This window comes from Streptopelia decaocto (genome assembly GCF_964273445.1).
Source record: "Streptopelia decaocto genome assembly, chromosome: 5".
Lineage (NCBI taxonomy): Eukaryota > Metazoa > Chordata > Aves > Columbiformes > Columbidae > Streptopelia > Streptopelia decaocto.
Genome location: NC_138659.1, coordinates 35,832,144 through 35,859,239, shown reverse-complemented (window position 1 = coordinate 35,859,239; position 27,096 = coordinate 35,832,144). Strand labels below are relative to the sequence as shown.

General features: G+C 49.3%; 1 protein-coding gene across 1 annotated transcript; it reads left to right on the top strand.

Annotated features, from left to right (window-relative positions):
* Positions 1-26,979, top strand: PAPSS2 (3'-phosphoadenosine 5'-phosphosulfate synthase 2). Its single transcript, XM_082054569.1, has 12 exons — positions 1-56; positions 14,216-14,321; positions 16,665-16,900; positions 17,584-17,722; positions 17,982-18,100; positions 18,205-18,318; positions 18,728-18,839; positions 21,869-22,074; positions 23,046-23,181; positions 23,655-23,923; positions 24,561-24,790; positions 25,179-26,979. The coding sequence occupies exons 1-12, from the start codon at positions 36-38 to the stop codon at positions 25,318-25,320; spliced, it is 1,830 nt and encodes a 609-aa protein (XP_081910695.1). The 5' UTR covers positions 1-35; the 3' UTR covers positions 25,321-26,979.
* The last annotated feature ends 117 nt before the right edge of the window (positions 26,980-27,096 follow it).

The window sequence follows — 27,096 nt, the reverse complement described above, 5'->3', positions numbered from 1 at the left end:
TAGCCCGGCCCGGCGCGGCCCCGCCGCCCGTCACCATGTCGAGCCGGCAGCACACGGTAGGGCCGCGCCGCGGGGCGGGGGGGTGTCCGGCTCCCTGAGGGAACCCTCTCCCTAAATCCCAGCGTTGCTGTGTGATTTGCGCGGGGCTGTGCCGTGGGGGCTCAGGGCATCGAGCCCCGCTGGTGGCGGCAGCGGCCGGTGGGCACCACCGCTCGTCTATTGGGACACACCCGTCACCTGGCAGGAGCACGCTGAACTCATCGCGGTGCTGGGCGCTGAGGACGGACCCTCTCGTGGTCCGCCTGGGTGCAAACGCGTGGGCGAGGCGTGTGTCCCGCCGTCCGGGCAGCCACACGTCCGTCCACTGCCACACGGGCAAGTGTGCCGTCCCGCACGGCCGTGCCAGAACCCGCCGGCAAACGCACCGGGCCCCACCGAGGGTCCCCTGCGCTGGTCCCCACCGAGCGAGGACAGAGGTTGAGTCTGCGAGAAGGCTGAGCAACCGCCTTGCTTTTTGGGGTTCCCCTGCCCAGGTCCCACCTGGGGGTAGGAGCTGATGGGACAGCCACCACCACGGGTTGGCTTCCAGCATTGCTGCAGAGCTAGTTTTTAAAAAGTAATAAAAACCAAACACATAGCGAAGGAAAAAAAAAATAACAGCCGGAGCATAATTCAGTTAGAAATTAAAATTGCAAATTGCAGCCATGGCCAGAGGGAGTTTTCCGCTTACCAGCCGCCCTCCCTTCTTGGATTTGGGATGTGAAGTCTGGGTCCCTCTGGCTGCACATTTTCCACATTTTAAATCAGAACCATGAGAAATCTTGACGTAAGTCTCCTGGGCTGCTTTTGCTGTTTGATTTATTTTTATATATATATTTTTTTTATCTTGTCGTAAATCTTTCAAATGGTTTTAATGCATTTCGAACACACTGGTAATCTGTCTGGGTAGGAACGCGACCAAAACCACGTGTAACAAAGCGTGCCTGTGCGGCAGGGTGTTCTCGGTAACGTCAAAACCTGTGATTTAGGGATTATTTTAGGGAGGGGAGGTGTAAGATGTGAGCCGTGTATGGGAGTTTTGTTTATTGCTGTGACAGGAGACGTTGCTGAACTTCCAGAATAATCCTTTGCCTCCACCGTGGGCTGGAAAAATGACCTTTATAAGCAAGATTGTAGCTGAACTTCGTACTGTGACAGGCAAAACACATGCTATCTGCTTGACAGCTGTAGGCATGTTCTCATCTGCTTATCTGCCAGGTATGCGATAGAATGAGAAAAGGCATGATTTCACTAATTACCAGAGGTTTTGGTAATTATGATGAAAGAACGATGACACCTTATTAGCAAACCTCCCGCTCCATTGCCAGGGAGCTGTGTCGCCCAGAGCGTAGATGATGTTCTCGTTCTGAATGCGGTTACAGCGGCTCCTCAGTTTCAACAGTCTCAAGCGGATATCAAGCATACAGGGTAAGGCATTTCAGTTCAACAGAGGTCTCTTAATCAGCGTAATTATTTGCGTATGCACGCAGTTGATTGGGTTCGGTCTCGGTGCAGTTACACGCTGCAGTTCAGGAGGGCTGAGCCATCGGCAGTGCATCAGGGATTTTTGCCTGATGAAGAAGCAGGTGGCAGCCCAAATGCTGTAACTGGAGAGGAGTTTCAGCGTGGTGCTGAGCTTGCCGTGACACCTTTGGTAGCTGCGACAGCCAAGATGGGTCCGTTGGAAAATGAAAATGGGATGCACAGAATAATTTTCCCTAATGAGATTCCTATTAATACGGCAGATCGTCCTGTTGCCCCTTACTTAATCCCAGTTTTTAATTCTCCCAGTAACATGAATCCTTACTACTTACAAAAATCCTTAGTACTAATAAAATCTCAGTTTTTAGCACTTCTTCATAGTGTGGATGATGTGTTAATCTTTCTCCTGCAAACAAGGTTTTGTGAGGCTGGACATTTCCAGCATTATTTGCTGTCTGAGAATGTGTCAAAAATGGGTTTTTCAGGTGATGTTGATGAGCTGTGAGCCTTTGAAAGGCGCAGTAGTGCTAGCTGTTGCGAGATGGCCTGGCTGTGTTATTTGACTGTGCTCCTCATTTTGGAAATTGAATAATTATAAGCCCACGATTTAAACCCCAAATTCAGCCTGAATACTCCCTGGAATTTTAGGCTGTTTTGGGGATGTTTTACTTGCACACTCATTTATTAATAGAAGCTTATGATAAGGTACAAAGAAACTATTTTTTTTTACTTCTGTATGTATCATCCTTAGAAATGAATGTGACATCTTAGTTCTGCTGAAGACCTGAGGCTCGGTATGCAGGAACTGCTGGTTGGTATGGAAATGTTCTCTTGGTTTCTGCTCCTGACGCTGCAAGGAGCGTGAAGTCCTCTACGTGCCGGGCAGCGTCCCGCTGCTCAAAGGCCTCATTGACAGAGAGCACTTCTTTCTGACCAGTTTCAGGGTTGACTTTTTGAGGAAAAGCACGGTTTTTAATGACGACCTTAAAAACCTTCCTTACACAGGCCTCCTGTGTGCCCCGTGGCGATACCCTGCTCCCAGGAGTAAGCACACGGTGCAGCAAGTAGCGGGGAGCTGTGGGACTGCCCTTGTTTATTGTGTGGGCTCTCGCACAGCGCGGCATTCAGGGCTGAGCGGTTCCTGTAGCCTCATCGAAACAGCGGCTCGTTCTCCCGACACCTGCGGCACCACTGGTATTTCCGCAGCTCGTTCCCTCTCCCCGCTGACCGGCGTTTTTACAGCGAGCAGGAGCTCACCATGCAGCCCAGGGGAACGGCCCTGCCCTGCAGGCGCTGGTCCCTCACTGGGGTGACTTGGCCACGTGGCTTCCATGTCCCCGTGTGCATGTGGCAAGTGCCACTTGACATGTCTCAGGAGATGGAGGTGTTGGGAGTTGGCTGCCCGAGTCCTGCCCCTGGCAGCGGGCGGACGTCGTCCTGGCTGGCTCCGTTCCCTCAGCTCGCTTTGGGTGTCCTCACAGCTGCTGAGGGGACAACAAGAGCCTGGTACCGAAACCAGGGAGCGTTACAGCTTTGTCACCTGTCTGCGCTTGTACCAATCTCTCCTGGAAGCTGAACAGCCTGGCATGTGGCATCCCTCGCTGTCACCAAAAGCCTGCTTCAGTAGCCCAGCGGATCACAAAGCTGTGACTTCTGATAGTTCAGTTTTTCACAGAATCACAGAATGTCAGGGATCGGAAGGGCCCTGGAAAGCTCATCCAGTGCAATCCCCCCATGGAGCAGGAACACCCAGATGAGGTTACACAGGAAGGTGTCCAGGCGGGTTGGAATGTCTGCAGAGAAGGAGACTCCACAACCCCCTGGGCAGCCTGGGCCAGGCTCTGCCACCCTCACCGGGAAGAAGTTTCTTCTCATCTTTAAGTGGAACCTCCTGTGTTCCAGTTTGTACCCATTGCCCCTTGTCCTATCACTGGTTGTCACTGAGAAGAGCCTGGCTCCATCCTCCTGACACATTCCCCCTTTCCATATTGATCCCCATGAATGAGGTCACCCCTCAGTCTCCTCCAAGCTTAAGAGCCCCAGCTCCCTCAGCCTTTCAGCTTGCATAAGGCTTAACATGCACAGTTGCAAATGACAGGGTCTGATTTGAAGGTAAATTAACATGTAAAATGTATGTAGATTTTTTTTAAAAAAAACTTATTCCAAGAGAAGGAAACCCACAAGATCAGATGACAACCCTGAGGAAATTCACAGAGGCTTCGTTTCTTTGCCTAAAGCCTGTTGTCATAATGAAATTCTGCAGCCACAGGGCAGAGTTCAGATGGACTGAGTGATATCACCGGCTGTGCAGTAACATATGTACAGCCACCTCCGTTGAATTGTAAAGCCGCCCAAGATAAAAAGTTTTCTATGTAAAAAAAGCAAGCCACATGTTCATGTCCCAGTTGACAGTGCAGCTGGCAGCAGAGCCCTGGTTTGGGGGAACAGTGTGGCTTCTTCTCGCTTGAATTACTCAAGATAGTTTCTGGTGTTTTATCCAGGGATTCAAAAGTCTTGGGTTTGTAGACAGGATCTATACTGTGAAACATGGTGCCTAACTCGTTGCACTGTGACAGTGAAAGGTTATTGTTTTCCAGTTGCTCATTGTGTGCTCAGTATTTCTTGGCTTATTTTCTATTGTTTTTTTTGCTTTCTACCTCTTTTCTTCACACGTCATAGAAAGGTCAGCAGTTTAAGTGTCTCAATATGTTATTTCGACTTCTTGTTTCCTATAGCTCTCCCCCCTTTTCTCCCTATTTCTTTTGAAGACCTTTGCTGTTAAAAAGTTACCTTTCCAGTCTGATGCCCTCACCTTGATGTTTCATTAACTTGTGCTCTTTGGTGGGGCTGCCAGCGTGCCAGATGCATGTTTATTAACCAAATTCTGCTCTGTAAGAGCAGGGATGTTTAATTTGGGGAATTCAGGGGGGAAAAACGCCAGAAAAAGTCCTTGGTGGACCTTCCCGGTGGTGCTGGTCTTGGGTGCTGGTTGAGCAGCTCCGAGTCAAAGCTTTTTGAGTCAGGATGTTGATTCCTGTCCTGCTGCTGGACTCCTGGATAAATACAGACCCCAGCCTTATCAGGTTGCACTGATTAAATCACAGCAAGTCACAAATCCATGCTAAAACCTGTAACTCAGGTGTAGGTTTCCATCCACACTCTCCTTGGGCAGCCCCTATGCATGATTTTAGGCCAGACAGCAGATGATTTTGAAGACCCCGTACTACCCATACATGTGTGCTGCAGCTGCAGCTTTGATTTAGGCCACAGGGATCTTGTTTTTCTGAAGGGTTTTCAAGAGAAGCACCGGGATACTTGCATTATTTTACTGGGCTGATGTTGATCCTGGAGGGTATCTTTAAATATCCTTTAAAAATGAAAAGATCTTGCGTATCTGAAACTAGCTGTTTTAGATAAACTTGCAGCTGTACGCACCCACAAAAGATAAGTAGCTTGCAGAGCCCATATTAATGCTCCTGATGATATACCCTGCCTTGAACTTGTGCTTTGGTCACAGCGCTCATACACTTGGGTATCTTAAAAGTCCATTAAGAGAAACGCCGTGTAATTCTTGCTACTGTTAATTTACTATTATCGTGAGCGAGGTGACTAATGATTATCTCTGATTTAGCTGTGAATCACAGCTGTAGGAAGTGAGAAATAGTTCCTTAATGGGCTCGCAGCTTAATAATTTCTAAGCGAAAATCGACTTGGAGTGTATCATTAACAAAAGGAGGGATGCAAAACAGCGCGGTCACGGCATTCGGCGTGGGTGTGTGTCACGAAATGGGACGCTGGGCAGTCGGGATTTTGCCCATAGGGCTGGTAGCTCGTCGCTGATGCTGCGTCCCGTCCCTTGCAGAGCATTTCTTTTTAATTTACTTACAGCTTGGCTCAGCTACAACTATGTGTGTCGAAAGTTTTATCTGCTGAGCGGGTGCCAAAATGTGTTGGCCCGTTTGGAGAGCAGAGCTTGAGAAAGGAGCTGGTTCATCTACAGTTTGTTATATTTTTTTAAACATGCTTTTGCTTTAGATACAGCACTTTGGTGGTTTGTTGAGGTTTTTTGTGCATCTTTGGAAAACCACCATTTGTACCTAAATTTCCAAGACTTTCTGACCTTGAGGTCCTCATGGCCTCTCTGGCAGAACAAAATGTTTTCTTGGCTATCAAACCATTTTTCAGCTTTCCATTGTGGTGCAAAAAAGCATGTCAGGGGGCAGATCATTTTTCAGGCCTGCCCAGCCCTTCTGATGGGAAGAACATTTGTTTCTGTTGCCAGTGGGTGTGGGAAGAGGGATAAACCCTTATTTTAGAGGAAGTGGGGGCTGTTGCAGGGGGTTGAGTTGCGTGGGACCCTGGGCATGATGTTGGACGAGTCACCTCAACCATGGCCGGGGCAGCTCATTGCATCTGCCCCTGTCTTTGCAAAACTGATTTGAGACCATGGGGATGGATGTGAGGAACGTTGAGCTCTTGGAGGTGCGGCCTGAAGTCCAAGGGAGCTGCTCTTCAATCATGTCGTTTTTATAGGGCTTAGATAGTGCAGGGGCTCAAGTCTTCATCTGCTGTTTGCCTCACTCGCTGCTACTCTTATGTGGCTGTAAAATTGGGGATGATACCATCCTCAGAGAGATACAACTCTATAGCTACCTGAAAGGAGGTTGTAGCAAGCGCCAGGAGCAGAGGAAACGGCCTCAAGTTGCGCCAGGGGAGGTTGAGGTTGGATGTGGGGAACAATTTCTTCCCCAAAGGGCTGTGGGGCATTGGAACAGGCTGCCCAGGGCAGTGCTGGAGTCACCATCCCTGGAGGGTTGGACAGACGGACATGAGGTTCTCAGGGACATGGGACAGTGCTGGGGTGGGTTATGGTTGGACTGGATGATCTTAAGGGTCTCTTCCAACCAAAATGATTCTGTGATTCCATTATTCTATACTGGGAGTTTGCACCAACTTTTGAGCGACCAAGTAACAATAACCCCCAAGGAAAATGCACAGCTGCCCTTCAGCCAGCCTTTGATGACTGAGACCTGTACCTGCACTCACTTTAGGGAGGGGTGAGGGAAACACTGAATATCCACTCGTTCAAGAAGAATACAGTGTTCTTGGTGCTGATTTAGGCAAGGGTCGAGGTAAACCCCGTCTGCGCTCACGTAATTCAAAGCCTGCATGGCAGCTGGTGAGAGTCAGGTGCACAGGTAGATGGGGCAGGAAACCTTCACCCTGGTGTCTCCAAGCTCTAGCCCTCAACTTGGACTTGGCTTGTGCAGCTTGTTGTGTTCAATGATATGGTGGAGAAAGCAGCCCTGCCTTCAGCCAACAGAAATCTTGAGGGGCCTGAGGAGGTGCTGAGCGAGGGAAGGCCCCATCTGTAGTTTCCAGCAGCAGCCAAGAGTTGGGACCAGGGAAGAGCTTACGTCTGGGACACGACACTGCACTGTCCCAGCTTCCATTGATTTACAACTGGAGGAACCAGAGGTCTTGCCTTTCTTCCTGATAGTCCTTGATGAGCTTTCCTTCCATGAATTCATCTGAAGGACTTTTTCCGGCCAAGTGAACTTTTTGCCTACCCAGTAGAGTTCCCCCGTTTATCTGTGTCCCATGTGGTGCTTCTGGCTGAGTTTCCCATAGTCCTTCCTGCTGCTGCTTTTACAAACCTTAAAAAAAATTGCTGAGGTGGACAAAGATCGACTATTGCAAAGTCAAGTGCATGGGGCTCAAGCCCCCACCAGCTTGGCCTTGCGTCCAGATGTATTCTTTCAGGAGGCTGCCAACATGTCCTGTAGAGAAGAAGTGACACAGGAGGATTATTTCTTTTACAGAAATGTGTATTTTAAAACCTGGTAAAGCTGCTTGAAGTTGCTGGAGCTTCTCAAAAGATACAGGATTTCTTTCTTGCGAGGGATATGATGGGCATGTTAAGAACAGGTGTCTTGTCCCTATATCATTTAGAGCCAAGATGGGTTCTGTTCAAACTGTGCTAGCTGGGAGGGTGGAAGGAGATTGTTTCCTTACTTAGCAGAAGATGGAGCTGGTGTCCCACCTGCTTGCTCGTAGCCGTGCTTGGATGTTGGCCTCCAAGTCTGAAAACCTATTGCAAAACTGAGTTAATAGGGAGACAGAGCTTCTGAATGTGGCTCGCTGTAATTGGTGTTGGAGCAGCGCCGGTTCGTCTTCTAAAGGTAAGTTAATGATGGTCCTGGTTTGTTCAAGCGATTTCTGGAGCTCTCAAAGGAAGGAATGGTTCTGATAACCAGCGCTATTGCTCTGGCACGTTGGCTCCTGGCATTGGCTGGAGGATCCTCTGGGTCAACCAGTCCCACGCGGCATCTCTGACCAGCAGAGCTTGGGTTTTTGGGTGTATCTTACAACTGAACAAAACTGAACTCAGCTCACAATCTGCTGACACTATACTGCAAGTTCTGCATTGCATGGTGTTTGGTGCAGGAATCCTGTCTGTCTGTCTTGCTTGTTTTAAGGGACAGGGTGCCTGCCTTGCCACGGTAAGAGACGGGACATGTACGGTGGCTTATTTGCCATATAGAGCCACCACCCATTAATTAAATTCTTAAATCTCACAATCAAGGGAAAAAAAAAAAAATTACATGTAAATACAATTCCTATCTGGACATTTTTTTGATACTGAAGTTAATGTGTAGTCAAAATGCGTGCCCTTATCCTCCTTTTCTTGTCCCTGAAGTCTGAGGGGCCGATACTCAGCTTACCATTTCCGTAACCCGATATTTTTCTCCAAAAGCGGGTAGAGGAGCGTGGCTGTGTGCATGGGGCCGTGTTTCCTGGCGGGGCAGCGGAGCCGTGCTGCTCTGCTTCAGTCTCGTGTCTCTCAGCCGATGGCGGTCACGGGCTACGCAATCTTTGTGTTGTTGAACTGATCACCTACCTTCTCATCGTGCATTTCTCCTCTTTTCTGTTTTCTCAAAGGTTAAACAGACGTGCTTATTCGCTTTCTAGAGGTGTTCAGTCCCCAGGCTTATCCACACTGCATTGAGAACATCATTCGTGTTCCCTTCTTTTTGCAGAGTGACTGGTTTGTGCGTTGAGGGTGATCCTGAGCAGCCTTTTAACACACCCAGGGCATCAAAGTGAAGCAGTTCTCCTTTTCCAATATCAAACCTATTGTTTGCATAAGGAGCATAAGCCCAACTGCTGAAGCAGGTTCATTTAGGGAGGTAATTTAGCAGAACTGCTCTGAGTATAAAAAATAGGGCAACCACGGAAGGATTTCTTGTTTAAATTGTTATTTTTGTCAGTGGCTGACAAGATGCTTTGTTTGTCAAAGATTTGTTGGCCACACAGCTGTCCCTTGTGATTTCTGGGATGGAGATGGGAAGATTGTTTTTATAACATCTGTCTCAGCCTTGCAAATTTGTCCCAAAAACGCAGGAGCACAGGATGACCCACTGGTTTTCTTGTGTTGAGGAAATTAGCGTCGGGACATCATCTAATTCAGAGATGAAGAAACACCTGATCTGGGTGCCTTCAGACAGGCAGAGTTTAACCCCCAACCTGTTGATTTGGAGTCAAAAAAAAACCCCATCACTGCATCACTCAGCTAAGGCTGAAAAGAAAAAACAACGTTATTTCTGCTTATGTACAGGTGGCGGTAGAGGAGATGAGTCCCAGCAAAGCAGGAGGACAATGTGTTGGGTGCTGGAGAAGTCCCGCTTCTCCATCGGGACCTGTGAGCTGGGCTCCGAGTCGTGATGCTGGAGTCCTGGGAGGTGAAATGGGCAAAATTCCCAGGGTAATTCCATCGTGGTGGGGTTTTCCCCCAGCGATGAGTGGAGCTGATTTTGAAGCATTTACCACTTTGGTCCATCCAATGAATCAAAGTCAAGTTTGGGAAAAGTCTTTTGGTTTAGGGTTACAAGAGCAAACTCAGGACCTCAGACACTCCAAGGTTTCTCCATTGTTTTTCAATATAATAATAATAAACCCTTTGCTTCCGCAAGCAAAACCTCCCTCTTCCCTCTCTTCCTCCTTTCCTTTTGAGTATAATTTTCTGCTTTTCTGCAGCAAATGACTCTTTTGCAGCAAGTTTTTCCCCTGTGTTGGTGATGGATGGACGCTTTATCTTCTTGATGGCATCAGCTCACCCATTTGGAAGAGCAGCCATGGGAATTGCCCTGGCAGAAGAAAATGATTTTGTAAGGAGAGGCCCCATAGACATAATTTTTATGCATCAAACTCAACTGATAGGATGAAGTAGGTGGCAGTACTTGAGAGGGGATTTGAACCAATAAGTTAGATTAGCTGTGCTTGAGTTGGTGTTTGACTTGAAAGCTTGCCTGATCGTTTTATCATTTTGAAAGCCTGTTTTACCATAGGCAAATGTGATCAGCTGAAAACATTCTAAAATTATCTCTTTCTTTTAATTGGGAGGAAATATACACCAAAATAGAGCGTGTATTAAATGCTTGACTGAAAAAACCCCAAATAATCGTATTCCTAATGATGTGAGATAGCCGTATAAGTAAAACTGCAGCCGGGGGTCCTGACGTACCCTGGCTGTTGGGCAGGAGGAGATGCCACCTCGTGTCCCAAGGACCAGAGTTTATACATACTTGAATTTCTACTGGAAGGCAGCAAATCATCCGTATAATCTCTTGGGACAGCCCTAGATTTTGTTTGCCCAGTGCATTTTCTATTAGTTGTCCAGTGGTTCAGCTCCAAGCAAATGCCAGCCCCCAGATACATTGTGCTCTCAGGTGAGAGGAGAAGATGCTCCCTGATAACACCTCTCCTGGGGGTGTTCAATTGATGTGGGTGAGCACAGCCACTCCCTTTCAGGCCCAAATACCTCAAGAAGGGCTGAGGTTACTTTTCCAGATGCCAGGAATCGAGCAGCAGTAGCTCAGAGCCGGCGACACTGATGGTTCCTGGTTTCCAACAAGTCTGTGGTGGACTCTGTTGTCTCAGAAGTCCCATGTCTTTTATTCAGGAGGAGCACTAAGGAGAACCCTCTGCCTGCAACCTGCTTTCACAAAGCAGAGGAGCAGCTTGGCCCACCAGGACTGTCGTGGTTGAGACGGACAAACAACATAGACCAAGTTCTTCCAGGATGAAAGTAGTAGATGCCATTTATTGCCACAAGTGCATTTTTATACAGTTTTACCAATTCGTGTGTCTCTTCACTCTTGGTTACAAGTTACAGCACTAACATCTCATTGGCTATTTTTGCTGTCATCAGTGTTACTCTTTTACTCCCTTCTCTCTCATGGGTACATCCTTAACATCTCCGGATACTCCTTTACTCCCATCTTTCTCACGGGTAGGCCTTCATATCTTCAAGGCTAATTTCTGTTCCCATGCCCTCCGTCAGGGAATCCACGGACACACCATAGTCCCACACAGGACGGTGTCCAAAAAACCTTGTTCCTTTTGGAAGCCAGGCCAGGAGACATTTGGCAGGCGGCTTACTGCAGCCTGATCTTAAAGCCACCTGAGATCTTGGTGTCTCCCAGTTTGTCACCCTCATGGACAGGAAGACCTAAACGAGAGCTGGGATTTGGCTTCTTGGGCCGCCGCAGCCTCGGCACACGGTTTGCAGCCACGTCTTCGTTTTCTTTCTCATTTCCTGGCTGAGTTAAGGCAGGGTGGGCTGAGGAATGAGGTCGTGCAGATGTGGCCTGTTGAGCAGATTTCCAAGGAAAGGAGAACGTCCTGCTCAACCATCTGGCTGGCAGAGGTTTCTTGGCTCTTCTTTGGAGACGCTGCTGGGTCATTTGTTGCCTTGTTTGGGGCTGAAGTAGAGAGGTTCCTCTCCCAAACCTCACTTATTTGGTCTAGGCTATTGCAAGAAATGCTTCCTAGTGTCCCTAAATCTTCCCAACATTCAGGAATGAGTGTGTTGGGTTATCTCTTTTAAATATGATTAGTTTACAATGACAAGTTTAAAACCATGTGAATAAAACCCTTAGGAAAGTCCCACAGATGATTAAACCCCATCCACAGCTGGTTAAACCCCATCCACTGCTTATCTCTGCCTCCCAACTTTCTTTTAGCGTATGCTCTTCCTAGATGAAGTCTCTCCAGGGTTTGCTCTCGAGCTGATTTTTGGTGGTGCCCTGGCTCCGTTTGATGGTGCGTCAGCCCTGCCTTCCCAAGCTGTGTCCCAGCTGCTGGATGATGGGAAGTTGGTGTTTCCTGCTGAACAGCCTGTTCCCGGCCCCGCAAGCTGCCAGCCCGGCCATCTGCCGCGTTTCTCTCTGCCTTTCTTTGCTTTTGGCGTAGCTGGTGACAAGAATTTGAGTCGAGGTGTGGCAGGTGGTTTTGAAGAGTTTATCAGCGAGATGAGTAAGAGAGGCGGAAAAATCAGAGGGATTTGGTACCGTCCAAAGCTCCTGGCAGGCAGGAGAGGTCTGGCAGCGTTGCTGAATTGCTAAAAGGCCCTCCGTGGTGCTTTCCCAAGCTCCAAAAGATGCCAGCATGCAAAATAAAAGCTCTGAGGCGCATGCACAGTGCAGACTTATGGCACAGCAACACGTCCTGTTATCATAACATAACAATCTCGTTACGTCAGCCACGTAGGAATGTGTTAGTTCCTGCATCTTCCCGAGGCACGGACGTTATCGTAGTTCGTCTCCTGCAGGACAGATCCAGCAGATCCACGTTTTGCAAGAGCGAGCGTGCGGCCGGAGCTCCTCCTGATGTGTGAAAAGAGAGATCTGAAGCGTGCAGCTTCACTTCTCCACGTGGAAATGCCAGCCTTGTCTGTTGTGGTTTGCCAACAGATTGCAAAACACCTGCTTTTATGTGTTTTTGGAGTGCTGCACTTGAGGGGGGTGTGATCATGGGCAGGTTTCGCTGCAGGGCTGAGGGGTGGCAAGCTCTTGGGAAGGTGAGTTTGGGCACTTGTGCTTTGCTGAGGGTCCTTGGCCCCACGACAGATCATTTGGGAGTGGTGCCAGAGCTCAGCTGGGAGTAAACACAGCAGGAACACACCCGTGCGCCTTGGGAGTAGGGATTATTTTTGGCTGGTGCATCTTCTGTGTGTGCTCATTTAGTCCTGCTGACAAAGCCTGAACCCCTGGCAACGACTGGAAGTTAAACCACAGTGATGCTGCCTCGCCTTTGCAAGCTCAAAATGTTCAGACCTCTGCCAACCCCTTGCAAAAAACCCCACGACAACCAACCAAACAAAAAACCCCAAACACAAACCAGAAGAAACCACAAAAAAACAAATCTTGAGTTGCTTACTTTTTATTTTCTGACCCACCAAGATGTGTTGGGCTCGCTCACTTTTTCAGGGTCACATCTAGAGATGTTTGGGGGATTTTGTTTTGCTGTGGTACCCGGGTTCTGCGCTTCAGGCAGCATCTCGTTCATCCCCTACACTCCGACCCCCAAATAATTGATTTTCTCTTTTGAGACAACTGCAGAAGCGATGGCAGGGACCCGCTCTGGTGGCTGCGGCAACGAAAATGGGAACTGAGAGTCCCAGAGCAACAAAATACATCGCTGGGGGTGGTTGAGACAACAGCCCTGGAAACCTGTTTAGCCCAGGGCTCTCTGTCAAGTCGTACGGTGGTGGCACAGGGTGGGAATGGGTCACCTCGGGCCAGTAAGGGAGGAATTGCTTCTCTCCCGCAATTGTGGCGCCAACGTTGAGGCTTAAACTTGGAGGTGAGATTTATTACCATTACTATGATTCTTTGGGACATGGGTATTCTTACCAGGATGTTAAAACGTTCTGGAGTGGGGTAGCTGTTTGGTGTGCCCGCGGACAATCCCAGATGGCGAATTTGCAGGTGTAAAGAGACTAATTACGGTGGCTTTCACTAAAATTGAATGGAAAACCGGCGTGAAATTCTGTGTATAGTTATAAATCGCTGTGATGAGATGCTGGTCTCTGCTGGGATACTGGTTTCTGCTGGGATACTGATCTCTGCTGGGATACTGGTCTCTCTGAAAGGTAATAATAAAATCAGGTGGGGAGAGGAGGGTGTTTTTTTTCTCTTCTGTGGCAGAATAATTTTCACCCAGATTTCTGGGCAGGCAGGGCCCTCTGTTGCATACAGAACATTAAGTCTTACGCCTTTGCTGAATCATGTTAAAGTGTTAATGGCCCAGCAAGCAGGGAAAAAAAAATATCAGGCTATTTTGCTAACACGTTGAAAAGTGAGCTTTTACTTTATTGTCTCTCCTATTCCTCTTTTCTTTTCCTTGCCGAATTTTTGTTCTTGGCCAAATGAAGGATGATCACTTCCCCGCTGTGACTTCAAACATAGACATATTTATATAGTGGGATGTAAATCGTGGGGAAGCCACTCTTGTGCTGATGATATGAAACGGATAAACCTATGTTTGTGATCCGACTGTGGGGGAAAATATTTATATCCTCTCTCCCTCTTGAGGCTTTTCCTTTGGCTGCCTCGGTTGGAAACGTAATCCTGCCAATTAGTATGGTCTTGTAGATATTTTATGTGCAACAAAGCTTTGTGGAAGTGCTGTTCCTGGAGCCGCAACTGCAATAATTAGCAGCCATGTTACATTAAACGCAGGGAGTAAATTACCAAAGGCATCTATTTTCTTCACTGTTTTTTGTACCAGTTTGCCGCCACACAGATTTTTAGTGGACTGATGTTTCTTTCCCTTGAATGTCCTGTCTGAGGTTTTCTTTTCGCATGGAGACCAATGAGGTAACAAAAGTGTTTTGCTTTGTTTTCATAAGGGATCAACCAATGTGGTTTACCAAGCCCATCACGTCAGCAGGAGCAAGAGAGGACAAGTCGTCGGTACCCGGGGAGGATTTCGCGGCTGCACGGTTTGGCTGACAGGTATTTTCGGGGGGCGTGGGCGCGCGGCTCCACGTGTGACACCCGCTCGCGTGTGTGAGCGTGGCCCGGAGGATTTGGGATCCGTGGGAGACGTCAGCGTTCCTTGTGAGCTGGGAATTGCAAAACGTTTCCACGTGAGAAACGCCGGCACGCGGTGCTGGCGCAGCAAGGTGTTCCTCCTGGTGGCTGCTGCCTGTAACTAATGCTTTTATGGATTTCGTGGCTGTTATCGGGCTCCTTTGAGCGCATCAGAAGCCCTGAGGATTATGTTTGTTGTTCCCAAGTGTGTGGCTCATACCCAACCAGTCCTTGGCAGTGAAACCTGCCCAGGGTTGTCCAAACAGCACATGAATGTTCTCACCTAGGTTTGCTGTGTTAAAAGCCACCTCATGGGCAGCACAGCATCATCTTGTCTGAAGAACAAATACTCCCAGGTCACCATAGAAGCAATTCCTTGCATGGCTATTGTGGGTTTCTTACCTTATTTCTCATCTCATACACGTTTCAATGTGTTGCCCTTCTGTTTCAAAAGATAAAGTCACTGGGGATTAGGGATTCCTAGAAATGACAATTGCATTTGTTTTGCTCTGCTAATATATACACAACTCTCTCTTTTGTCACTTGTTCAGTTGTTTCTTTGCTTTTTAAATATTGGTATTTTCTTTGATTTCCGGAAGGTGTTGAAACATACTGGGAAGGGTTTCTAAAGCCATTCTGGTTTGCCTTCATGTCAGCTTATGTGCTAGATGTTGGATTAAAACGCATTTCTGGTTTGTTCTGCTCTTTAATTTTGAAAAGAAGGCCAACACCTGATCACAGAGTCACAGCCTGGTTGGGGCTGAAGGGACCTCTAGAGATCACCCAGTCCAACCCCCTGCTCACGCAGGGTCACAGAGCAGATCACACAGGGTCACATCCAGGGGGTTTGAATGTCTCAGAGAAGGAGCCTCCACACCCGCTCTGGGCAGCCTGGGCCAGGCTCTGGCACCTCCCAGCAAAGAAGTTTCTCCTCATGTTCAGATGGACCCTCCTGTGTTTCAGTCTGTGCCTGTTGCCCCTTACCCTGTCATTGGGCACCACTGAACAGAGTCTGGTCCATCCTCTTGATACCCACCCTGGAGATATTTATCAGCATTGATAAGATCCCCCTCAGACTCTGCTTTAATATCATTTCTGAAGCAAAAAATCCTATCCAAGGCTATTTCCTGTTTCAAATATCCCTCAAAAATCTTGTATCTGAAAGGCCTGAGCTTCTCTGGCTGATGATGATTCTTTAAAATAGACAGACATCTCCTAACTTTCTATCAATTTAATTTTAAGAGGCTATATGGAAGGACATTTCATGGCATGGACTATATGAATTAAATGGAAGGGCATTTGAAATAACTGACATAGCCATCGGTTAGTCTGTTGTGCTACAAAACCCAAGGGAACCCCAACGGAAAGGAGAAGTTCGGTGCTCCAGGTGCACTTGCTGATTTCCAACACAGCCAGTACAAGCAGATGGAGCTGGGATGGGAAGCAACCACCTCAGTTTGGATTGTTGTCTTTCTGGCTGAAGATGTGCTACTTGTCTGCACAACCATCCTGCTCCTGCTCGCACCGATCTGCGTGTGCTGCTCCTGCGTGTCCATGGGTGCAGAGGGGCAATCGCTGCTGGAGCCCGTCCCACCCCACACAGTTGTGGCAGGAACTTCTCCTTGGGTTCATAGAATCATAGAACAGTTTGGGTTGGAAGGGACATTCGCTGCTCCTCTAGTCCCACCCCTGCCATGAGCAGGGACATCTTCAGCAGCTCAGGTTGCTCAGAGCCCCGTCCAGCCTGGCCTGGGATGTCTCCAGGGATGGTTCATCCACCACCTCTCTGGCCAAACTGGGCCAGGCTCTCACCACCCTCAGGGCCAACAATTTCTTCCTCATGGAGTTCAGTCTGGGATATCAGTTGGCTGTTGAGAGGGGGAATGGGAGGAGGAAGATGCTGAGAGACATACAGGCAACAGCGTTCTTTCAAGCATCCCCTACTCGCTCATACCCATTTGTTCCACCATGGCCCAGCAAGAGGTACTTTTGCAACACTGCTGGCTGGAACCCCTCCAGATATTGGGAGGCAGCAGCTTTTCTCATGTCATTAATGCCACCCCGTCTGTAAGAATTGCTGGCTATGGCTCTGTGGTGGTAACTGTTTGCTAAAAGGATGAATCCAACTTCCCTACCTCATTCTTTACCCAAAGCAACTTCAGACGGAAGGAGTTTTGTTGCCAGTGTCCCAAGAGGTGTGGCGTTACGCTGCCGTTTTCACTCTTTCAACCTCAAACCCCATCCTCACTTTTCTGTCTCCAACAGGCCTTTCTGGAGCTGGCAAGACCACCATTGGCTTTGCTCTGGAGGAGTTCCTGGTCTCTCATGGCATCCCTTGCTACTCCCTGGATGGTGACAACGTTCGGCACGGCTTGAATAAAAACCTGGGTTTCTCGGCTGGGGACCGCGAGGAGAACATCCGCCGCGTGGCGGAGGTGGCCAGGCTGTTCGCCGACGCCGGGCTCGTCTGCATCACCAGTTTCATTTCTCCTTTCGCAAAGGTAAACTCGCTGTGTCATATTCTGCTTTTTCTGGGCAGCCTTGATCTCGTGGTTGTTGGTACCGGAGGGAGTTTTATGCAAAGGACTTGCTATCTATGCCATCGGGCACTCTTTTAACTTCTTCTCTATGTTTTTGTAAAACATTGATAGTGCACAGAACTGCATGCAATGAGCACAGATTTCTGAACGGCAGTTTGACGTGACCTCTTTGAATATATTCAATATTATAAAATGATGAAAATCCGAGAGAAGTTTTAAAATCCCCTTACAGAGGCTTCTACTGTTGACTCATTTGGATGCAGAAAAGAGGCATAGAAACAACAGCTTGTCATGGTGCTGTCACTGGTCTGTTTGAAGGAGAATTGATTGTGGTTTTATGCTTCCTGAGAATACTGAATAGCTGCTGTTATCAAGCCAATGCAAGCAGTTCCTTGTTTTGACACAGGGCAGATAATTATTCACATTCTGAAGTTCTGCTGTCCTGCTTAACGAAGAAATCTTGATGTTTCAGACAGAAAAAGCTGAAGACAGTTCAAAGTTGTAGATTTTTTTAAAAGTATATTTAAAGAAAAGGGGGGGAGGGAGATGAAAACCCCTGTGTCAAGTTCCAGGTCACATCATGTAGTAGGAAGGTGTTTGCTGCAATTCGGACGCAGCTGATTTTCCCATCTTTCTTCCAACAGGATCGTCAAAATGCACGGAAAATCCACGAAGCAGCTGGACTTCCTTTCTTTGAAATCTTTGTAGATGCTCCTCTAAATATTTGTGAAAGCAGAGACGTGAAGGGCCTGTACAAAAAGGCAAGAGCTGGAGAGATCAAAGGTATGGAAGAGTGAGCTCCTGGTTTTATTTTTGCTTTCCGGAGCGTTGGAGCGTGTCGCTGGGGCTCTGCACGTGGAGCGGGTTACCAGAGCCTCCTTGTTGTGCACAAGGGTGTCTCGTTTCCTTATCTTGCTGTCACAAGTGTCACTTGTAGTACGCAATGTGATGAAATGCTCGCTGGTTATTTGTACAGTGTTCTTGGCTTTAGGACACCGAGTATTACAGTAAATTAATGTAATTTGGGTTTAATTGTCTGTAGGATTCACGGGGATTGACTCCGACTATGAGAAGCCCGAATCTCCTGAACTGGTGTTGAAAACGAACGTTGCGTCGGTGTCTGAATGTATTCAGCAGGTTGTGGAGCTCCTCCAATCACAAGTATGCCATTTTTATGCCACCAGCAGCTTGTAAACCTGCTTTGGATACTGACTTTTTGGTGTCAGCACGTTGCTTACGATTGCTGTCCTGACTCTCTCTTTCAGAACATTGTGCCTCACGGCTCGATTAAGGATGTTCTTGAGCTGTTTGTACCTGAAAATCAACTCAGTAGTGTCCGAGCCAAAGCGGAGATGCTGCCAGCCGTAGAGATCACTAAGGTATCGTCGTGCGCGGATGCTGTTGCTGTTTATCTGCTCAAAGGGTAGAAGATTTGATGGGGACGTTGCTGGCGGGGGCTCTGTTCGTCTGCCGCCTGTGTCCTTTTGTGGCTGTGCTTTCTGGCGAGCTGAAGCTGTTTTCTACTGTGTTCCCATGCTGTGCTGTAGCAAGCCAGGGCTGTGCATCTCCTCTGTTGCATTAGTACAGCCCACAAACAGTCGTGCTATGGAGGTACACAAGTTTGCCTTAAAAAACCTCCACCCCCCCGCTCCCAGGGCTTTCTCCCCCTTTATGAATGTCTTACATTTGAAGCAAAGCGACTGCGAGCACTGCTGCGGCACAAGGGAAGGCACAGCGACCTCCGAGCGTGCCCTGGTGACACGAGCGTCCTTTTGGTTTGCTTTGCAGCTGGATCTGCAGTGGGTGCAGGTGCTGAGCGAAGGCTGGGCCACTCCGCTCACCGGCTTCATGCGCGAGGCTGAGTACTTGCAAGTGATCCACTTCGGCACCCTGCTGAATGGTACGAACCCCGCTCGGCCCCGTTCTCCTCTTCCTTTCCTCTCACGTGTTAAATGCAAAGGGGGCCGGGAAGCCACACTCCAAAATGCACCAAAGGGCATGAAAGGTGACAAAGTGAACTGTGCTTTGGCCAGGGCACAGGCTCACGGCTTTGGCGTCTCGTGCGGCACTGATTAAACATTTCAGCAGCCGTTGTGTAGCTCTTTTCATGCTCGGTTGTACTGGGGTAAATAAAAGAGCAAAGCAAAAGCCAAGTAAGCAGGAGGCTGCCAGGCTGGATTTGAGGTGGGAGGAGAAGGTGCCTGTCCATGGGAACAGGAGCACAACCTGTTTTCACTTCTTTTTTTCTGGTTTTCCTGCCTGTCCATTACCATCACTTGAAATAAATCAGATTTCACTATTCATTAGCAAGTTGTTAGAGGTGCTTCACCCCTGGAAAAGGCAGAGCATTCTGGCAGTGATTGTCTACAGCTGTCTACAGGTGGGGATTTCTGGCCCATTTCTCAGCTGTGCTGTCGCTGGGACTGCGCGGGCACACGGGACACTCGCTTTGGGGTTTGTAGGCCCATGAGCGATCTCTGGCCTTGGGGATCTGGGATCTTGGTGAGTGAATCCCTTTGAGTCTTGTCCCTCCTTCTAGAGGATCCAATGGTGGCACAGGGTGGTGACTTGCTGCTGTCACTAGGATTTGGGCACCGTCCCACAGATGCAAAGCTCAGGACTGGTCACTTTGGAGTGGAGGAGTGTCTGCATGGTGGCTTCTGCTTTCAGACATGTCGTAGCCTTTTACCTCCTGCCCAGTGTGCAAACAGTGTTCAGAAGCACATGTCCTTATTATCAGACCCTCATCTGTGGTCTTTGAGCTGCCTGTTGAGGTCACAGAGGTGCCGTCATGACCATGTTGCTCTGGGGCTCTGCACTTTGCACCAGGGGCTCATCTCAGGTCTGTTTTTGGGGAGCTCCCCCAAACCTGTTGGTGTCACTGAGCACAACTCCTCTGGGGTCTGCGGGCATATGGTCAGGGTTTGTAGAGCTCCGCAGGGTCAGGGGCAAAGCCCAGGACATCTACTTTTGGTCAGGGATGAACTCTCCTGAGCAAGGTCTTTGTAGTAAAGGACATCAACGTCAGTCTCAAGTCCATCTCGTCTCCACAGAGGTCTCCAAACTCACCATCTGTGTGGTCAGGCCTGCAGGGTGACATCTGAGCAGGAAGGAGAACATCCCTGGTTTGCTTGGAAGAGCTTTAGGAAACGGTGGAGGGTTTCCATCTCAGGGGGCCGAGGCTGGGGTGCAGCATGGCCAAAGAGAGCTTTGAGGCTGCTCTTCCCACAGCCTTGGGGATGATGTTTTTTGGCAGCTCCAGCTGTGCGTGGAAAGGCTGTGATCAATCGTTTGGGTGGACTTGTGCAAGTTGGTGCTCCTCTCACTCGGACGGGCAGCACTAAGTCCCAGCTTTGTGTAGGGGCACCACGGCCACCGGGAAGAAAGGTGAATCTGGACACTGGTTGTAGCATGGAGGGTTTTGGTCTCTTCTCCCATGGAACAAGCGCCAGGAGCAGAGGAAACGGCCTCAAGTTGCGCCAGGGGAGGTTGAGGTTGGACCTGGGGGACAGTTTCTTCCCCAAAGGGCTGTGGGGCATTGGAACAGGCTGCCCAGGGCAGTGCTGGACTCACCATCCCTGGAGGGGTTTAGAAGGTATTTGGACAAGGTTCTTAGGGACGTGGTTTAGTGCTAGAGTTAGGCTATGGTTGGACTCGATGATCCTGAGGGTCTCTTCCAACCCAAATGATTCTATGATTCTATGTTAGATTGTCTGTGTTAATTGTCTTCATTGTGTTTGTGTTCTCCCAGGAAGGAATCGCTCTGTAGCCGGTATGTATATAACTGTTGTTAGGTTTTACAGAAATTACTTCAATTCAGATTTTTTTTCGCTATAAAGTAATTTTTTGAGATTTACAAAACAAAAAGAAAATTATTAAGACTAGACACAGCCTATTTATGATTCAGCTAACTACAAAGTGGCACGACACACCCTGCATCCTACCAAATGATCTTCACAAAAATCCCAGTTGTGAGTTTGTAATTTCCTTCACTGGAGTGATCTTTGGGGTTTTTTAACTGTGCCTCTTGCGTTTGGACACGGGGCATGGAGATCCTCAGCTTCAACATCATTTGTTGGTTCCATAATCCAGCTTTTCCACGCTGACTTTATTGACTGATCACTGGTTAATATCATTTAAAGGTATGAAGTTGATATTGATTGGATCCCATGTGACTATAATTATGATTATTCATGAAGGTGCTTGAAAATTTCTGGCAGACGAATGATACCTAGTCATGAATTAAAAATAAATGAGAACATTTTAATAAAGATTCTTTTTAAATCGACATCATAGTCAAAATCCTCCAATTAAGAATCTCGAGGGTCCAAAATTATTTCGGTCATATCAGAACAAATTGGATCAGTGATTTGTTTGTTCTTGTTTGGGAAGAGATGGATTCTGCTGTATTAATACTGGGATATCTGAGGGAAAACGGGAGGACTTAGATAAAACCAACACGACTTCAAGGTATTCAGAGACAGCACTGAAATTAGAAACTACACATGGAGATACAGACTTGCTGCATGCACACAGACAATAGATTAAAAATGGACTCTGCAGAGATGTAAAAGGACTAACAGTGTAGAGAAAAAGCAAAGAAATAAAGCGAAGTGTGATGGTGTTTTGACAGAAGAGGTGGGCAGGGAGTGAGATGCCCTGGGGAACACCAAGCCGGAGCAGTTTTAATAGAGGTGGTTCTCCTGGCAGAGCGAGAGGGGTTATGGCCAGAGGTGCATTTTCCAAGTACATTTAAATTTTTCAGAGACTTCCCAACAAGGTAACTGGGGAAGAATGAACCTTTGCAGGGAGACAGAGAGCGCAGGAGCTCATGAAACGCTTCGGGTGTCTTTGTGACATCCCTGGCCTGAAGGTGAGGAGCTTTCATATTCAGCTAACGTCTCTCAAATCCTCCCCGTCTCTCACCAGACGGCATCGTCAACCTGAGCATCCCCATCGTGCTGCCCGTCTCCACGGAGGACAAGGAGCGGCTGCAGGGCTGCGAGGCGCTGGCGCTCAGCTTCGCGGGCCGGCGGGTGGCCGTGCTGAGGAACCCTGAGTACTTCGAGCACAGGAAGGAGGAACGCTGTGCCCGCGTCTGGGGCACCACCTGCGCCAAGCACCCGCATGTCAAAGTAGGTTTGTCTCCTTCCCGCTCTGGGAAGCTGGAAAATGCGGGCAGGGGCTGGAGAGATGAACCTTCCCGAGGTTCCGAGGGCTGTGGGTGTCCCGGCTGCTCTCCAAGCCCAACCCCTCGCTGGTAAGCATCGTGTCCCAAGCAGGCAGGACTGAATTTTTAGGTTGGCGAGTTAATGCTGCGCTTGCTGCTTAGCAAGAGCATGGGATCACAAGTGCAAGGTGAGAGGGAAGAGGAGCATGCTGCTGAGGAGCTTCTCTGCTCATCTGTGCACCTTCATCACTGTGCCTCCATCCACACCTTTTTACCATCCCCTTCAACGTAGCCCCCAAAGTTTTCATCTCAGTGATGCTACTAAATGCTGATGCTGCAGATCACAAATTCACTCTCCTTTTAGCTACATTTTTCTCCTCAATTTGGCTGTTTCATACAAGCAGTCAGTCAGGGTGTTATAGGTGTTGTATACAGCTTATCTCTTCCCACTGACTCTCTGGCAATACAAAGAACATCATCGCTTAGAAAGGGAGAGCTCCAGGTTACGCCGAGGGACTTGAGCTGCCTGCTTAAAAAGGCTAACGCCACGTTCATTCTTTTCCCCTAGCTTCAACTAACCCTTTAAATCATTCAGCAGCAGTTGCTCACCCTGCAACAAGCTTATTCCTCCTGCATATTCCCAGGAGGAAAGAGCAAAGAGTGAGGTGGAGGAAGGTCTTGTGCCGTAACTTGCAGACCCAGCTGGGTGCAGCGGGAGGGTCCCAGCAGCTAAAGCCTGGCTTTACGGGCTTGTGCAGCTCGTGATGTTCAGTTCACGTGGTCACTGTAAGAATGTTTTCTTTCTGCGATGCGCAGAACGAGGAGGGCAGATCACCCTGTAAGCGGAGTCAAGCCTAACGCTTTCCAAAGGAAACCAAGGCAAAACGAGATACATTTTGCTGTCCCCTCCGTAACGCCCGTGTGCGTAATTCGCAGATGGTGATGGAGAGTGGAGACTGGCTGGTTGGTGGAGACCTGCTTGTGCTGGAGAAGATCAAATGGAACGACGGGCTGGACCAGTACCGCCTGACACCGCTCGAGCTCAAGCAGAAGTTCAGGGAGATGAATGCTGGTGAGTGTTCTTTCTGCATGCCGGGCATTTAATTTGCCACATTGATGTGCTCGGCTTTCACACACAGGGACAGCTCAGGTGTCTGTCCCAGTGGGGTGGGAGGTGTTGGACATCCACGCTCGCTTTGGGGAGAGCGTTGGCCTTCCTGAAGGTGCCATTGGGCTTGGAGAGGTGGCAGGTCACCGATGAAGCCAGGGAACTCAGCGGTGTATAAAAACATTGTAGGAGAGCTGCTAAGACTGAAATTGGCCCCAAAGGAACGATGTGCAATGAAAATAAACTTGGCAAAGCGATGAAGAGGTGCTGTACGTATATGAAACTCTCATCTAAGGTATTTAAGGCCTCGCTTATGTGAAGACAGGACACACATCTTATGACACACATTATCTTATGACACTGTCAAAACGCATGATGTGCAAACGACGTCTGCTGGTCAGAGCAAGCCCGTGACCCTCTGAACCTTTTCCTTTTAGATGCCGTCTTTGCATTTCAGCTGCGCAACCCCGTCCACAACGGGCACGCGCTGCTCATGCAGGACACGCGGCGCCAGCTTTTGGAGAGGGGTTACAAAAACCCTGTCCTTCTCCTGCACCCCCTGGGAGGATGGACCAAAGACGACGATGTCCCGCTGGAGTGGCGGATGAAGCAGCACGCGGCAGTGCTGGAGGAGCACGTGCTGGACCCCAAGCTGACCATCGTTGCCATCTTCCCCTCTCCCATGCTCTACGCCGGCCCCACAGAGGTAACGTGATGCCTGTCGCGGGGCTGCCGGCTCTGCGCAGCCCCAGAAGCCCGGGGAAGGGAGCCAGGAGCCGTCGCTTTGCTTTTGGCTCCCTCTGTGTTGCCCCTGCAGCCATTTCCCCACAGAGCTCAGCTCTGCAGGCCCCTGCGCTATTTGGAGAGCTGGGGAGAGTGGGGTTAGGAACAGACTTTAGCACCCTGACTTCTTTCTGCATTGGGCAGGGATGCTCATTTGTTTTCTGCTGGCGGCTTCCCATCTGTCTGTGAATGGGTGGGTTGAAAGTGGTAGATGCTGAACCTCCTGTAAAAGAGAAGGGAGAGGGATGCATGGGCAGCCTTCGCGGGGCTGCATTTGCGTGTTCGAAAAGCAAACTGCTACCCCCAAATTGGAATGAGACCAGTTCCCATCCCCGCCGTTTCCCTTGAAATCCACATCCTTAGAACCGTGATGTCGCATCAGGTCCGAGCGGTGCGAGACGAGTCTGGGCGGCCCGATTGCGATGAGAAACTGCAACAAGGCTGCTGACGTGGCTCCTTCCTTCCTTCCTTCCTTCCTGCCCGCGGAGCACCAGATCTCTTTTGCGGCCCAGCTCTTGCGGCTGGGCCCTCAGCCCGCGCTCCTCGTGTCTCCCTCGCAGGTGCAGTGGCACTGCCGAGCTCGCATGATCGCCGGCGCCAATTTCTACATCGTGGGGCGCGACCCGGCGGGCATGCCTCACCCCGAGACCAAGAAGGATCTCTACGAGCCCACGCAGGGAGGGAAGGTCCTCAGCATGGCGCCAGGCCTGACCTCGGTGGAAATCATCCCTTTCCGGGTGGCCGCCTACAATAAACTGAAAAAGGCCATGGATTTTTATGACCCCCAAAGGTAACGCGGGCAGCAGCCTCGCTGTTTCTTCAGCCTTTGTGATCGCGTCTGGTTCGCAGCTTGCCAGGGGAGGGGGAGAAGCGGCTGTTGTTCTTCGGAGGGAGAGGAGCAGGGGAAGCGCCTGCGAGAGCCGCCTGCCTTCCCCTCCCAGAGCGATGCCAGGTCAAGGATGGGTCGTGAATCTAAAGATACACCAGAAAGGCTGAGAACTGCAGCTTGGGGACAAAGTGGCCGTAGCAACACAGCCCCTGGCAGCTGGAGGAGCATGTTGCATACAAGTCCAGCTCCTGTGGGAAGAGCAGCCCTGTTGCTGCCGACGGAGCTGCAGTCGGTGCTGCCGGCTCGGGCCGCTTGTGCTGATTTCAGCCCTGTCTCTGTTTTGCCGCAGGCACGATGATTTCGACTTCATCTCGGGGACGCGCATGAGGAAGCTCGCTCGCGAAGGCGAAAACCCGCCGGACGGCTTCATGGCCCCCAAAGCTTGGAAAGTCCTGACCGAGTACTACCAGTCGCTGGAAAAGAAGAATTAACGCTACTCCTCCTCCCTAGAAATATTGTATTAAGAGTGAGCAATGATTGATTGATTCCCTATGACACAGATCAGTTACTTGGCATTTCCAACCTTCTGACTGAAGGTTTTCCTACCTGGGTCGGAGTGGTTTTTACTAATCAGAAAATACTTTAAGCCTGGTCCTGCTCCCAGCTGAGCGCGGCTGCGGGTTTTGGTGCCGCCAGGGCCACACACCAGCCCCGGTGCAGAGCTGGGGGGTGGAAATGTGTCTGTCCCCCGCGAGGAGCAGAAATGAAGAAGCACCTTTGGCTGCCCCGTGCAGGCCGGAGCAGCTGCTGCTGCTGGGGTGGGAGAGGGAAACGAGCACTCGGTGCTTGGATCCAGTCGCTGCCCTTAAAGTTGTGCCTTAGACAATTTTTGCGAAGAAACAACAGGATTATTTTAATACCTTTTTTTTAACAGGATTTTTTAAAATCAGCCTTGACCGCTGCCAGTTCCTTGTGGCCAAGTCAGTTGCTCACTGTTCTTCCTTGCTTCTTCCTGCCTGACCCCTCTGCTCAAAACAGAACCTGGGCCGAGCATCACTAAGCTCAGCTTTCCATGGGGCTCTGCCGTGGGGATCCCTGCGCTTGCTGGTGGCCCCAGCGCTTTTCCTGGGAGATCCCTGGGAGAGCTCAGGGCTGCCAGCAAAACCAGCAAAACCGAGGATGCTGCTTCCGTGGGCGTCCTCCCTCCCACCTGGCAGGGTCGGATCCCCGCGCTCCTCCCGCCTGAAAGACCAATTAGAGGCAAAACGGCAAAATCATGGATGCCAGAAGAGTCCTTGGGTCCATGCCCAAAAATCACCGCAGCCCTTATCTTCTTATTTCCCCCCCAATATGGACTTGGCCGTTGGGCATGAGGCTTCTCCGCTGAGGTCACCGCAGCGCAACCCAACACCAGAGCTTCACCTGCGGGGGTCAGATGTGTCGTAAATGAAACGGAAACCGCGTTCTCACACCTTTGCCTCCTCTTGTGCTTCAGTCTTAATTCCACGCGGATCTGCGCTCTGCAAAAACAATCATACTTCTGCTCCTAACTTAGGATCGTGACCTACATCTCAAGCTAAAACCTGTTTTGCTGTGGCCATGGTACAGGGGCTGAAACTACCTATGCGTTGGGAATATTTTTGCAAAAAGTTGTTTGTTGGGGTGTTGGGTGGGGTTTTTTTTGGTATTTTTTTAAAGTATTCTGAGCAAAGAGCCCAAAGCTGTGTTATCCCTCAAAATGCTGCAATGCCCACGCGAGCAGCTGACAGCACACAGGCAGCGGTGCCTTCAATATTCAGGCCCTCTGGCAGGGACCTGGAGGAGAAAAGCAATACTCCAGTTAGCTGATTGCAATCTATTTGTCATTTTTTGGAAGTAGTCAAATAGAGCTTGTCATAAACGCAGTAAACCCAAATGGTTACAGCAAAACATAAATGTTGTATTATCCTTTTAAAGTAGCGTAGTGTACTGATTACCTCTGATTGAAATAGAGTATGTGGACTAGTTGGGGTTTTTTTATAGTATATTTATTGAAGACATGAGACGGGAATTTGTACCTCAACTAATACATCTCACGATTTAATATATTCTGAACTTGATACTCTGCTACAACACACTCACTTTTAGTACAAATAAATATTTATACTCTCGCTTGGTTGTTTTTGGGTTGCTGGGGCTGTGCCAGGGCTGCTCTCCTTTGGAACCCAAGGCTCATGGACCAAGCAGCGACCAGGGGGAAGATGCCCAAGCTGGTCTCAAAAAACTAA

Coding starts and splice junctions, on each gene's coding strand:
- PAPSS2 (XM_082054569.1), top strand. CDS start 36: ATGTCGAGCCGGCAGCACACG. Junction 57..14,215: donor TGTCGAGCCGGCAGCACACG/GTAGGGCCGCGC, acceptor TGTTTTCATAAG/GGATCAACCAATGTGGTTTA. Junction 23,924..24,560: donor TCTACGCCGGCCCCACAGAG/GTAACGTGATGC, acceptor TCTCCCTCGCAG/GTGCAGTGGCACTGCCGAGC.